At 41.5% G+C, this 15,435-nt stretch overlaps 1 protein-coding gene across 1 annotated transcript; it reads left to right on the top strand.

Moving 5' to 3' along the window:
* The first annotated feature begins 175 nt into the window (after positions 1 to 175).
* f5 (coagulation factor V) lies at positions 176 to 15,213 on the top strand. The gene is made up of 25 exons (XM_069712079.1): positions 176 to 431; positions 920 to 1,002; positions 1,875 to 1,997; positions 2,580 to 2,792; positions 2,930 to 3,091; positions 4,031 to 4,252; positions 4,347 to 4,512; positions 4,699 to 4,879; positions 5,332 to 5,428; positions 5,553 to 5,758; positions 6,580 to 6,727; positions 6,864 to 7,076; positions 7,309 to 9,667; positions 9,793 to 9,961; positions 10,293 to 10,529; positions 11,145 to 11,361; positions 11,579 to 11,758; positions 11,917 to 12,033; positions 12,150 to 12,221; positions 12,365 to 12,450; positions 12,538 to 12,693; positions 12,785 to 12,929; positions 13,474 to 13,625; positions 14,595 to 14,777; positions 14,866 to 15,213. Exons 1-25 carry the CDS (start codon positions 274 to 276, stop codon positions 15,010 to 15,012), a joined length of 6,192 nt encoding a protein of 2,063 aa, XP_069568180.1. The 5' UTR covers positions 176 to 273; the 3' UTR covers positions 15,013 to 15,213.
* The last annotated feature ends 222 nt before the right edge of the window (positions 15,214 to 15,435 follow it).

Raw genomic sequence — 15,435 nt, 5'->3', positions numbered from 1 at the left:
GTTTCAATTAGGTACGGAAGAGGCACAGTTCATTGCCCTGAGACGTTGTGTGTGTGTGTGTGTGTGTGTGTGTGTGTGTGTGTGTGTGTGTGTGTGTGTGTGTGTGTGTGTGTGTGTGTGTGTGTGTGTGTGTGTGTGTGTGTGTGTGTGTGTGTGTGTGTATCTGTCTGTGTGTGTCAGTGACATAAAACACAGAGTGGACCTCTCTGTGTCAGATCACAGCTTTCTGACTTGCTGAAGAGACCGTTCTCACCTGGAGGATTGATCCCAGATATGAAGCTCTGTGCCTGGGCTGGAGCTCACTGTCTCCTGCCTGTCGTGGTTCTTCTGGCTGTCCGGCATGTCGGAGCAGACCAGCAACCTAAGGAGAGACACTACTATATTGCTGCTGTTGAGATAGATTGGAACTACAATGGCAATGACACAAACAAGTAGGGTTGTACTTCAAAATTCTGATATTAAATGTCAAGAATAGTAATGCAATGTGACAACTTTATCATTTTATTTTTGTCTCTTTCTCTCTTTATTTGTATTTATCTATTTATTCTAATCATGTCCACCTAATCTCATGCACGATGTCCTCACCAGCATTGTATTGCTTAACTTGTTTGTACGATGTTAAAACGGTTGAGTTTGATTTCTTTAGCAGCCTGTTCCTCATGTATTATATTAAATGTTACTGTTACACACAAACACACACACACACACACACACACACACACACACACACACACACACACACACACACACACACACACACACACACACACACACACTACGTCACACACATTAGATGCAATATGCAGTCTACAAAGGCAATTTATCCTGAAGTCCATGCACTGCAGTGTATGTGTAGATTATGTCAATATTTTTATTTTCTGAGCTGACTGAAGTTTTGTGTTTTTCCACCGCTCCACAGGTGGGGTCCCACCTATAAGAAAGTGGTTTTCCGGGAGTATGAGAAAGACTTCAGGCACGCCAAGACTCATCCATCCTGGTTAGGTAAATGATGCGTGATTTCCATGAACACACTGTCTGTCTGGTTTTGATTATGAAGAAACACTTGTCACTGTCTCCAAGTTCACTTTCAAGGGACGTAGAAATAACTTCACGAAGTAATAAATATCTAAACAACTGTTGTTCTTCAGCAGGTAATGCAATGTGGTTCTGGTTAGAAAGGAAATTAACATGTGTCAGTGCACTAATAATAATGTTCAGTGACAAAAAAATTATGATTTTGGAGTCATATGTTAGACAGAGCTGTCCAAATGAACGAATATATTTTGGATGAATCTGTTCATCCCTTTAGCAAAGTGACAGATCTGTGGCAAGGAGAGCTGAAGATGTTCTGGAAGCCGCTATGACCAAACACTTCACTAAGGCAGAAATAAAAAAGGTTTTTTTAGGCAACCTAAGGTGGAGTAAACAGCTACCTGACACATACTCAATCATGTGCCTCAGTAACATAGTAAACCAGCTGGCATTTTGGAACATTTTCTCAGAAATAACTTTAAAATAACATGTCAGTCTAAAATAACATTGTTACTAACATGTAATTCCATCTTTTCTAACACATCTAACACATCAGCAGGTTATTTCTGTCTTTACTTTCCTCTTTTCTCCTCCAATTTAGTGCCAAAGTAATTTTTCTTTTCCAGGAATGTAAGAGAAAATAAGTACCGCAGTAACAGAAAAACTGAAGATATTGTATATCTATATTATTGCTAATGCTTAAATAAACTTTGGTGGTTAACAACAGTCTGTGAACCAACAATAATAACCCAGAAAGACTGAGTATGTCCTGATGACACAACAAAGCATACAAAAAGCTGTGGTTTCTTAATAAATAAACTGAAGCCTGTCTGTCTCTACAGGTCTCCTCGGACCCACACTGAGGGCTGAACAGGGGGAAACGATTGTCGTCACTTTCAGAAACATGGCGAGTGGACCGTATAGCCTCCACCCACACGGGGTGGCTTACGGGAAACAGTCTGAGGGTAAGAACCTGTAACTCGGCTGCAGATTAATCTCACACGTGTGGTTAACCTGAAGACACCAGTAACTAAAACTGCAACATAGTCTGTCTGTTAGGGCCGCTGTAGGCGCTCATGATGTTACTCATTCTAATAATTACACAAGATTAGCCAACATAACAAACAACCTTGTTTGTCTTTTTCTAAAATATTAACCAGGACACGGCAGACGGTTCTGAAGTCCAACAGGAAGCATTGCTGAGCCTTAGGAAATCACTGTCTGTGTCTTTACTCATAGAAATAAATTAAGACATAAGTGACATTGTGGTTTTCGGAAATTGAGACGAAGTGCTCCTTAATTTGTACTTAATGCAAAAGTCAGAGTGCAGAGGAAATACAAAGTGAAGGAACAGCTTACAGGAAATTCTTCATTATTTCTTCATTATTTTCAGAATTTGCTCATTTATGAAAGTTAATAATCTCCTCAGACCATTGGAGGGCAACGGAATTAATTAGATCACCACCACATTTAACAATTTTAGTTATTAATCAGTAATGCAGAGTTTTTGTCCTCAATCAAACTGAATGCTTTGCTTGTTTTTGCAGGAGCCAACTACTTTGACAACACATCACAAAAAGAAAAAGAGGATGACATCGTGCTGCCGAACGGCGAACATGTTTACTACTGGGAGGTGACGTCAGGTGTTTCTCCACAGCCAAACGACCCCACCTGTCTCACCTACACCTACACCTCCCACATAAACGTGGTCGAGGACTACAACTCTGGTCTCATTGGTCCTCTGCTCATCTGCAAGTCGGGTGAGCAGTCGAATATGAACATGCGCCTGAGTGTTTTTTGTTGTTGTTTTTGTTGTTGTTATTTTCTGATGCATTTGCTGATTCTGAAAATACTAGTCATTTAATTTTGAGTACTTTCTCTCACTCTCTCTTTCTAGGGAGTCTAGATGAGGCGGGGAAACAGGTTGGCGTCCACCAGGAATACGTATTTCTTTTTGGGGTTTTTGATGAGGAACAGAGCAAGTACCACCCAAACGGCCATGCCTCCGACAACCATGTCAAATACACCATCAACGGATACGTAAATGGATCGCTACCTGGTCAGTCTGTACAGCACTCAGTCATTTAATCTCATGTCACTCAGTGAGTGACAGGGTGAGCCTTTTTTATTTCACATGCAGATGTGTAAACTAACTAATTCCATTCACTCAATTGTTAAAGAAAGTAAAACTCTGAAGCGCCTCTTGGTGACGTTTTAAGATTTTGGTCAAAAGTTGTATTTGTTTTCTTGCAAAAATTTTAGGAAAAGCTCAGTACCACTCTACCGCCTGTATGATACATATGCATTTCTAGCCAGCAGCTGGTTAGCTTAGCTTAGCACAAATACTGAAAACAGAGGGAAACAGCTACCCTGGTGCAGGAGATAGGCTCAACTCCCACCCTGCCGAGCCGAACCTAACAAGATGTGATTCACTTCATTTATGAGTGTTGAAGCTACAAGGTCATCTGTGGATAATGATTTCCATACAAAACATATAAAATCATACTAGTCCTGAGAATAGCCTAAACATATATCCCAGTAAATGGAAATGATTGTTCGCTGGTGTGCATTAAAACTGTAGATCAGGGCATCTCAGACTTTTGTTAGTAATATTTTAAATAAATGTTCTAATAACTGACAATAATGTTAATGCTTCTCACTTCATGATGATTACACGTCATGATGAAAGAAAATACTATTCTCTTCCAACTTGTCCATCATGTTGTGAACCAGGATACAGCTGATAGGTACATTTTAATAACACTTACTCTTTGCTTTGGAACAGACTTGAACTATAATGCAGAATTTCCACATTGTGTTAAACCAAAATACATTATGTTTATACCTTCACCAAAGCCTATTTGTACAGATGTATGCTGACTGCTAAATGTTCCAGAGTATGTGCTTTACTGTCCGTGAAAAAGCTGTCATGTTCTGAATAAACAACAGTGAAGGCAAAATACGCAATGTGACCCAGAGTCTTCTCTTTTCCCTCCAGATGTCAGTGTGTGTGCCCACACCTCCGTGAGCCTGCATCTGGTGGGTATGAGCTCAGAGCCGGAGGTATTCTCAGTGCATATGAACGGGCAGGTGCTGCAGCAGAGCGGCCACAAAGTGTCATCAGTGGGGCTGATCAGTGGCTCCTCCGCCACTGCCAGCATGGTGGCTGTGCACACAGGGCGCTGGCTGCTGTCCTCACACAACGTCAAACACATTGAAAGTAAGTGTGTCTCTGCACTCTGAGACGAAGAGATCCTGCGCTGACTGTTTTTTACCGGTGTCGCTGAACTCACAGGTAACATATTCCATTACAGTGGGCATGCATGCATTTGTGGACGTGAAGAAGTGTGACGGCTTTGAAGCTCCCCAGCGAAGGATGACATATGCACAAAGACGATATAGCACGGAGTGGAAGTACTACATAGCCGCTGAGGAAATCATCTGGGACTACACACCTAACGTGCATGAACACGTTGATGAGTAAGCAGCTTAATATTGAAAGCATTCTATATGTTTGATAACATGTTTAAATGTGTACATGCGTACTTATCTGACAACCCTGTGGAGCAAAGTGTAACCTTTTTTGTTGAGGATCAAATTAACTGATTTAAATTTCTCAGCGTAAATGTCTCAAAGTTAAATAAAACCTCTCCTCTTTTTGTGTAGGGACTTCAAGTTGCAGTACCTGAGACAGTCATCAACACGCATAGGTGGGAAGTATGAGAAGGCGGTGTACACGCTGTACAACAACGAGTCGTTCACTGAGAGGTTAAACACCAAGCAAAGGAAAAATGAGCTGGGGATCCTGGGCCCAGTGATCAGAGCGCAAATCAGAGACGTTATCAAGGTGAGACCATTATTATTTCAAAGCAAATCAGACAATGATGAGAACAAAGCTAACAAGCGGTGCAGTGTAAATGCTATGCTTTGAACCATTTCTGATCACCTGTACAACTAACTGTGGACTCTAACAGCTGTCTCACTCTTAGTTCTGGCTGAGGGAATGGAGTGTTTGAAAATGATGCACCAACATGTCATTACTGACGATAACGTGACTTCTTTGGGCATCAGTACACTAAATGATTTTAAGAAAGGAAAATAATCTATTCTAGAACTGGTGTGGATATAAACACACAAAGCTGAAAGTCAGCACTTTTGAAAGTCTGGCATTTCAAATCGATGAACACAGAGCTAACAGAAGAATTATGTGTCACACTAAACTGGACCTTAAGTTCAGTACAATCATTTATCATTGATTGCAGACTGTGTGTCCTCATGCTCGCACTTGTCCTTTCACAGATTGTCTTTAAGAACATGGCCTCCAGGCCTTACAGTATCTACCCACATGGACTGACGATAGAGAAGTCAGAAGAGGGAGTCAACTACCCAGAAGGAGGTATTGATCTCTCATCGCTGTAAAAGCAATTGATTGGACACTTGGAGAAGCTGCGCTGTACACTCTGGTGTGGTTATGTGAAATGTTTTTACAGTTAATGTCTATTTTATGATGTGGTTGCCAGGAAACCACTCCCACGGTGTTCAGCCAGGTGAGACACATACCTATGTGTGGAAGGTGACCGAAGAGGACGAGCCTTTGGATGGAGATTCCCGATGTCTGACACGACTGTACCACAGTGCAGTGGACACACCACGGGACATCGCTTCAGGGCTGATTGGACCAATTCTCATCTGCAAGAGTCACTCGCTCAATGTCAAAAATGTGCAGGTAAAAAGCTGCTAAATGCTTTTCATGCAACAAAAAAAAAGGAATGGTTGGTCCACCACTTTGGTACAAAGCGGTATATTTCACAACTGTGATTTTACTTGTAATTTGAGATGTTCATAGTCATCAAAGGATAAATCCAAACTGACTTTCATGATCCCTGACATTATTCTTGCGCCATCATCAAGTTGACTTTTCTGATTTTGTGTGAAATGTCTCAAAAACTCTTGAAAGGATTTTTATGAAATTCTTCTCTGTAATTTTCACTTTCATTTCCCCAATACTTTGGCTTATAACAAAATATCTGTGGAGCTAATGATGTTTCCATCAGCCTGAGTTGTATTCATTTTGCCAATTTTTAGCAAATGTTAGCAAGCTAACTAACCAATCTGAAGAGAGCGAAAATGGTCAATATTAGTACCAGGTTAGTACAATCTCAGAACTCTTGACTGCTGACATATATGTATATATATATATATAAAATGTTTTTTATATATATAATGCACAAATTATGCGTTGGCTATTGCTACAGTAGAAATGCTGGCAGATAAAGTTGTGGTGAGCATTTTGTTACTTTAATAAATTACTTACCATTTATGTTTTCTTACATCCTCTAAAAAATGTCATATATTTGATGACTGACATGAAACTTTTTTGTAACCATGTCATAGAGGAGCAAGTATTTAGCAAGACAATAAAAGAAAAGTTCACCAATAATTCTGTTTTACACTTTTAAAACATTTCCCATTTGTCAGACAGTTGAATTTAATATCAAAATAAAAGTAAAAATGTAAAGATGAGTACGGACTTGTTTGTTTCTACAGAAGAAAGCAGACAAGGAGCAGCATGCCGTGTTTTCTGTGTTCGATGAGAACAAGAGCTGGTACCTGGATCGCAACATTCGTCAGTATTGTGATCGATCCAAAGTCAACAAGAAGGACCTAGACTTTTATAAGTCCAATGTTATGCACAGTAAGTTTTGCCATAATCAGATGGAGGCTAATTTAAGTTCATCTCGATAAAGTCACTCCATTGTTTTTCACCGACATAAGTGCATTGCCCTCAACTGCCTGTCAGACGACTTATATTCATATAAACCTGCTTACAGCAATTAACGGTTATGCCTTTGAGAGCGGCCCGGTCTTGGGCTTCTGCAATAGGGAGCTTGCCACATGGCACGTGTCCAGCATTGGAGCACAGGACTACATCCAGACAGCTACCTTCTACGGCCATACGTTTGATCTGAATGACAGGACGGAGGACTTCCTCAGCCTCTACCCCATGACTGGAGAGACCATCACTATGACCATGGACAACATTGGTGAGTCTGGGCTGACAATGCCTGTTTTATGTCAAATTATTGTGTCCAGATATTCGATTTACCAGGATAGTTTTAACTTGAGAAAATGTCCTGACAGCAACAAATTGTATACTGTATATCAGAGTGTATGATATTAAATGTGAATTGACAGAAACAAATTCACCAGCAGTAAATGACACCATCTGAAACCAGGTCCTTCATGGATGATTTTTGTGGATCTCTCCTAAACCAGGTGTCTGGCTCCTGTCCTCCCTGAATTCCCATGAGACAACTAAAGGAATGCGCGTTAAGTTTCAGGACGTTGTGTGCTATCGTGACCGCCAGTATGAGTATGAGTACGACTACGATCCAAACGTAAACAAAGACTTTACTGTGTGGCAGCCTCCGACATTGGAAGATATCAAAAAGGAGGACGAGAAGCTGACACCTGCAGAAGAAACCTCGGTGGAGCTGGATATGGACACAGAAATGTTTGCAGAAGAGTTAGGTCTCAGGTCTCTGAAGAACCAAACAGGGGGCCTATCTTTGGAGCAGCTCGACCTCTCTTCCCTTGATTACGATGCTATTGATGTGCTCGAAGCAGATACGACTGTTTCCCTTAATTTCGAGGAGCCAAAGAAAAAAACTGAGACCTCTTTTCCAAACCTGGATGCACTAAATGAAACATTATCTTCAAACCTGAACCTCACAGCAGATAACTTGCAGGACCAAAGCATCAGCGACAACACAACACATATACAAAACAGTAATACAACATCAGTTTATGACAATTCCTCTCTGTATCAAACAGACAACACAACTGCTTTCAACAGACATTTCGAGGAGCCAAAGAAAAAAACTGAGACCTCTTTTCCAAACCTGGATGCACTAATTGAAACATTATTTTCAAACCTGAACCTCACAGCAGATAACTTGCAGGACCAAAGCATCAGCGACAACACAACACATATACAAAACAGTAATACAACATCAGTTTATGACAATTCCTCTCTGTATCAAACAGACAACACAATTGCTTTCAACAGCCACAATCTATTTCTACAGAATGACAGTATAACTACAAATAGCAGTGCTTCTGGAGTTGTCTCAAGTCCTGATTTTGTTGCAGTTTCTGGCACAAAGAATACAACAGTTCACAATGTTACTGCATCGCCAGTTGTTGGAAATCTATCCACAGAAACTACCAATCTTTCAGTATCATTACAAGAAACGACCAATCTTACTGTAACGCTGTCAGGAAATTCAAGTTCCAACACGGAAAGTGAAAGAATGAATGTAACTCTTACTGTTGATAACCAGACTTCTGTGGAGGACTCCGACGAGAGACTCACTAGAGGGGATGTGTTCTCCTACTCTGTGCATCTGTCCAGGTCCAGCATCAACAACCCCAAGAGTACTCAAGATGACAATGTGTCTGTCAACAGGCTCTTACAAAGCATAAATAGAGAAGATGAGAATCCAACAAATCAATTCAACATGTCAGCAGGTGGGGCAAACCGTTTGTTGCCAGTTCAAACAGATGGTGTTGGAGAGGTTAACATAAGCACCATTAACAGACACAACTTGACCAATTTGAGGTCGGTGGTGGAGATCGCAGACAAAACCCACAAAACCAATAACAATGACTCTTTGAGCCCCACAGTGGAGCCGGAGTATGGACTACAAATCAATAGCTCTGAAGTTGTGACTCTTCCAGCCAATTCCAGCCTTGAAAATGTGACAGATATTTTGCTCAAAACTTGGCCAGATGTCACAGTGAATATATCCACGTCAGTTCCATCAGGGTGGAATAGTTCAGAGAGTTGGGATAATGTCACAACTCTTCTCAGCGAGTTGACCAACACACCTTCTATGGAAAGTTTCTCCCTTGAGGCTGTAGTTCCTGGTAACCTGTCCCTCAGTTCTGACAAGCCCAGTGAGTCAGACAGCTACGAAGAGGTGTTCATCTACCTTCAAGAAAACAATACAGCAGTTATTAAAACATCCTCCCTCAAACCACAAAGCCACAACTGGACTTATGAAGAAACTCATCAAATTGTACCCATTAACATTCCTGACCATATGAGGAAATACTTTGAAGAGGAGGCCCCTAAAATGACGCCACCTCCAAAAAGGAAAATAAAGAAGGTGAACCTCCGACAGAGGCCCCAGACGGGCCAAGGTTTGAAAACAAGGAGGAGGAAGGAGTACAAGCCCCAGGCCAGGAGTGGTTTACCATTCTCTCCTCGAGGATTCCATCCAGGAATGAGCCCCCGCGGGGTACGACCCAATGGACCACAACCTGTGTCCGATGAGGAGGAGCTGATTAACATGCCGGTGGTCATTGGTGTGCCCCGACCTGACTTCAGTGACTATGAACTGTATGTTCCCGGGGATGAACCAGATCATCTAGGGCTAGATGAACAAGATGTAAAACACAACGAATATGAGTATGTGATGTACAAAGACCCCTACAGTAGTCGTGAAGATATCAAGAATCTCAACTTGGACGAGACCACCAAATTCTATTTAAAACTCTCAGGCCCCAAATTCAAGACTTATTTCATCGCTGCCGAGGAGGTAGAATGGGACTATGGTGGTTACGGGCAGAGGTAAGCTCAGAGATACGACAACACAATAAGCATTTATATACCATGATAAAAACGTTCTGAATTAATGGAATTTATTACTGCAAGAACACTTCCACAGCTAACGTAAGCTCTTGTTATTGGCACAGGAGGCCAGAGAAGTCACAACATAACACCCGCGAAACTAAGTTCACCAAGGTGGTTTTCCGAGGTTACCTGGACAGTAGCTTCAGCACACCTGACATCCGTGGGGAGATAGATGAGCATCTAGGCATCCTGGGACCCATCATCAAGGCAGAGGTTGGACAAAGCATAATGGTAAGTCTGCCTTATTATTATTATTATTATTATTCCCTCATACAGTAATCCAACATTTTGGTGTAAATATTTATTTGCTTTCTGATAAGAGTTGATTGCTTCGATTGGTAATGTTAAATATGATGTCAGATGCATCCCAAAGACCATCATACTGAACTTGTTTCCTCCTGTGCTGAACTAAGCTAACAGGCTTCTGGCTGTTTTATAGTTACCCTACATTCATAAGAGTGTTCTAGATCTTCTCCTTTGACTGTCTCCAATTAATCAGAGTATTGTCTCACCTTTGGAGCCATGACTACCCAAACACATAATATGTATTTTTGTCGCGTAGGTGGTGTTCAGGAACAATGCTAACCGTCCGTACTCCATACACCCTAATGGGGTTTCCTACACCAAGCAGACAGAGGGTTTGTCCTACGAGGATGGCTCCACGTACTGGTATAAATATGACAATGAGGTTCAACCCAATACCACCTATACATATCTGTGGAAAGTCAGTGATATGGTTGGGCCAAAACCAGAAGAGTCTCACTGTCGAACCTGGGCCTACTATTCAGGTGTTAATCCGGTTAGTACTTTTGACTTATTGTGAGAATAGAAATGTGGACAAATATCAACTAAATATACATAATGTATGTCAGGAATCGTAAGAACTTGTATGTACAAAGTCACAATATTTTAGATATGGCATAGAGGCAGTTTTCACACAAACACAAGCTTCAAATACATTTTTAAAGACGTTGCTTCAAAGCAACAATCAGATTTTTTTTTTTTGGTGGCACCAGTAACTGCAGCTTTTGAACTCACATAAAAGTGAGCTACAGAGTCAGCCTGTTGCTGTAGCTTTGTCTACCCTCTCTGACAGAACAACTTTCACTGGGTGATGGAAAACACATCTCCAACTGTGCACTGCTTGTGATATTTCTTCATAATGTTGCCACAGACAGCTTGTTTGAACAGTTCATTATACTGCAAATGTGAGGACTTTCATCAGTGGTCCACAGATTCAGTCACCATTGTGTTACTTCATTCATCGATAAAGACTCAACAGACATTTATTCAGATAAGAAATCTTTGCGACTGTCACTTTAAAGGAAAGACAGTCATTTTATTGGAATGATAAAAGTGCTATGTTTTCACATTTTTCATGTTATATTGAACTTGTGCATACTCTATTTGCCAGGAAAGGGATATCCACTCTGGTTTGATTGGACCTTTGCTGGTGTGTCGAGAGGGCACCCTGGACAGGGAGTTACCCGAGATGAGGGAGTTCACGCTGCTTTTCATGACCTTCGATGAGTCGCAGAGCTGGTACTACGAGAAGAACCGCGAGATCATGCAAAGGAAAAGCCGGAGAAGAATTTTAGATCGCAACTTACAGGAGAACTTCAAGTTCCATTGTAATTCATATATGTTCCTTTAACAAGTCTGGTTTAGATCATTGCATGATAACCAACAATTCTATAACATGTTAATTTTAACATATAAAGTAGTTCTACCCACTGTTAGCAGTTAGAGTTGCACCAACTTCTCTTCGATGCATTGACCACTAATCAGTGACAGAGGAGAAAAACAAAGTCATGACATAAAAAAATTGTTTGTCTGTTGTTTCTCTAGCCATCAATGGAATTATATACAGCCTAAAGGGCCTGAGGATGTACACCAACCAGCTTGTGTGCTGGCACCTGATCAACATGGGTTCTCCCAAAGACTTTCACAGTGTCCACTTCCATGGACAGACGTTCATTCACAAAAAGACCTCCAGCTACAGACATGCTGTCTATCCACTGCTGCCTGGTGAGAAATACAATGATTCAGAATACTTCAGAAGGACAATTGATGATACCCCTGGAAATATGTAACAGCTGTTATGCAGAACAGCCCTCGCACGGGCTATATTTGCTGAATAGGTCAGTATCTTTCAAATGAATCATTGTGCTAAACTGTCTTTGCAGGGGGCTTTGCAACTCTGGAGATGTATCCATCCAAACCTGGCCTGTGGCAGCTGGAGACAGAAGTTGGTTTCCATCAACAGAGGGGCATGCAGACCCTCTTTCTGGCTCTAGATAACGGTGCAAACATTTAAAAAAGAAACCCTCCTTGCTGCATTTACAGTATGTTTTTGTTTTTTTTTACCTACTCTGACATGTTGTGTTTTAATATTAAAATATTGTTTGTACGTCTCCAGACTGCTACCGTCCACTGGGTCTACAGTCAGGGAGTGTAAAAGACGACCAGATCACAGCAAACAACACCAGAGGTAGATGTGGTGCCTCCTCTCTGCATTCATCTGTTTCAGCAACAAATCCACTGCAGTCCTCCTGAAATTATTGCATGAGTGTTGCCGTAAAGCTCTATAAGCAAAACATTCACAAGACTAATGACAACGTTTCATCTCTGAAGGACATTGGGAGCCCCATCTCGCCAGACTGAGCAATCAGGGGCAATACAACGCATGGAGCACCGAGCGGAACAGCAGCTGGATTCAGGTATGTGGTGTAGGTGTGGTGAACATGTTTACCGTGTGTGCACTTGCTTTCTGTGTAAATACAATCTGTGGACTTGCCCCTGTCCAGGTGGACTTCCAGCGGCCGGTTGTGATCAGTAAGGTGGCCACACAGGGAGCCAAGCAGATGTTCAGCCCCCAGTTTGTGAAGAAGTACTCAATCTCCTACAGTAACGACCGCCGGAAGTGGACCTTCTACAAAGGCGACAGCAAGGACTTCAGGAAGGTGGGGGGAAGTTTGATCGACCGCTTGATTGATGTAAACCACTGCAAAGTCAACAACAAGTGTGTGACCACCTCTCTTCCTCTTTAATCAGCTATTCACAGGTAACCAGGGGGCCTATGAGACAAAGAGCAACACCTTCTTTCCTCCTATGGTTGGGCGGTTCATCAGGCTCCACCCCATCACCTGGTACAATGCGGCCACAGTCCGCATGGAGTTCTACGGCTGTGAGCTTGACGGTAAGATGTTAGTACGTATATGTGCGTTGATGTGGGCAAGTCAGAACATGATCAAAGAAAAGGTTCAGAATGACTTCATCCACAAATGCCTTTCTTATTCCTTTATCTTAATGTCTTGACATAATATTTGCCATGCCAATTTATTTTTTTCCAAATTCCAAATTTGCTGTTTATTTTTTTCTTTTCATTTGTTACAAAATTTGTGTCAAAGATTCTTAAGAATCTCATAGTCAGTATATATTTCATATTTTTGTAATATTATCACACTGTTAGATTCTCCAAATTCTCCATACTTGCTGTGGACATCATAGTAAACTATGGGAGAGGCAAAGCATGAAGTTAATGAGATGTAATGGAGGCCTGTAAGAGCATAACTAAGAGATGGTTCAGGGTTAAGCATTAACCATTACGCATATTGAATTTGATGAAGCTCTGACTATAGGTGGCGCTGTGGCAATTGTTTTGTGTATATCAGGTATGTACCCAGGTGTTAAGATGGAGTTGAGGTTTCTGTGAAATTCACATTTCTAATCTCCCGCCTCAGGCTGCTCGGTACCTCTGGGGATGGAGGACGGACTGATCAAAGACCACCACATCACAGCCAGCTCCTCGTCCTCCAGCTGGTACTCTGGACCCTGGAAACCGTCACTCGCACGTGTCAACAGACAGGGCACCATCAACGCATGGCGGGCTAAGGTAGTAATCCAACAATGACATGACAGGTCATAAATCAGCACATTCAAATTATTTGTGAACATCAGGTGGAAACTGTGTTGGGGATTAATTAGTTACATGTAAGAGTTACATAATTCAATGACAAAATAAAAGTAAATGTTATCTGTTACTGAAAAAGATATTTAATTAGATTACAGTTACTATTAAAAATGTTGGTATTTACAAAGTCAAGCTATATTATTTTTGGTGAAAACCTGCTTTACATCTTTTCGCTGTACTGGAATGTCTTCTTTCTACGTCTGGAGCGACTCGCTAAATTTTGAGCCTTGTTTTTTATTTGGCCTTGTTCGAATTTGCACCGTTATATTCATAGGCAATGCTCTAAGCGATTCGGCCGAGTCCGTTGGTCATGACGTTGGACAAGACGAAAATACATTTGAAAAGAGTCATTCAGGAACCAGAGTTAAAACCCTGTGAACAGTATCCAGCCCCGTTGATGGAGTGAATGTGGAGTGACATTGATCCTTCATTGCAGTCAGTTGTGGTCTACAAACTGTGATTCGTTTTGGTGGTTGTGCTTTAAAATCAAAACGTTCCAATCATAGTTTAACTTTAATTTTAAAGTTTCGCAGTTGTCAGTGTTGAGTTCTTTTGGGAGGTTGACAAGTTTACATTTATATTTTTGAACTGTTTCGCTTTTTTGCCAAGTTTAAAACATTTGTTAGAGCGGGTAAAGGGTGACTCATAATCTGTAATCTATTACATTTCCAAACTAACCCTCCCAACTCTGGTAGAAACACAAGATGGCATCGTGTAACACAGGAACTAAGTGACCGCCGATATCACTACACACACACACACACACACACTCACAGCCCTGTGAAAAACACTAAAAAGAATGTACACTGATTAACACACAGGTTACTCCAGTAGTTCATTAATGTGCACACGTGAACCCACAAGTCAAACCTGGCATCTGTCTTTTCACAGTATAACGACATGAACCAGTGGCTCCAGGTGGAGCTGCCTCAGATTAAGAAGATCACGGGTATCATCACGCAGGGAGCCAAATCTCTGGGGACAGAGATGTACGTCATCTCCTACACTCTGCAGTACAGTGACAACGGGATTCACTGGAACCACTACACAGATGACGAGAACCAGCCTGTCAGGGTGAGCAGAACCTTTTCACTGCTACCTGAGGTTGTCTTTAACACTAATAGTGAAGTCATTGCTGAACGATTTCTTTTTCTTTTTCCAGACTTTTTTCGGAAATAACAACAACAATGACCACGTGAAGAACTACATCTTTCCTCCCATTTTCTCTCGCTTCATCCGCATCGTCCCCAAAAGCTGGATCGGCTCCATCACCATGAGAATAGAGCTCCTGGGCTGTGATTTTGAGTGATAGATACAGTACATACCACATGATGACAGGTCAGGTCAACTCTGCACATATACATGAAAATAGATACACATGCAAACTTAAAACACATGTTGGTCTAGACCACAGACTGTATATAAAACTGAAGTATCTTCCGGCTCTGAAAAAAAAGGCCAAGGCAGAAGCGCCTTAAGCTGCAATACCACCGAGTGCCACTAGAGGTCGGCCCCATAGACTTCTATTCAACGTGTCTCATAAAATGCTCAGTCAATAAAATTTCTCCACAAGTTTTCTGTATGTCATTCGCAAAATTCACTTTTCCAGATTAGTGTTCTGGCTGCCTATCTGACAATTATCCTGTCATTAATTGGAAAATAAGCCCTAAATAAGCCCTAAAAGTCATGTTTTGGGGGCGTGTCTGTTTGACTGACAGGCCTATGGTGAAGT

This window comes from Brachyistius frenatus, unplaced genomic scaffold (assembly GCF_029030835.1).
Source record: "Brachyistius frenatus isolate BFR_SWC_R1_liver_20210118 unplaced genomic scaffold, ASM2903083v1 Contig_106, whole genome shotgun sequence".
Lineage (NCBI taxonomy): Eukaryota > Metazoa > Chordata > Actinopteri > Embiotocidae > Brachyistius > Brachyistius frenatus.
The sequence above is the reverse complement of the archived record's forward strand: the minus strand, read 5'-3'. Positions and strand labels throughout refer to the sequence as shown.

Excerpts from the sequence above, each read along its gene's own strand:
- f5 (XM_069712079.1), top strand. The coding sequence starts at position 274 with ATGAAGCTCTGTGCCTGGGCTGGAGCTCACTGTCTCCTGCCTGTCGTG. Across the intron at positions 1,003-1,874 it reads GACTCATCCATCCTGGTTAG|GTCTCCTCGGACCCACACTG; the intron begins GTAAATGATGCG and ends CTGTCTCTACAG. Across the intron at positions 5,759-6,579 it reads TCAATGTCAAAAATGTGCAG|AAGAAAGCAGACAAGGAGCA; the intron begins GTAAAAAGCTGC and ends TTGTTTCTACAG.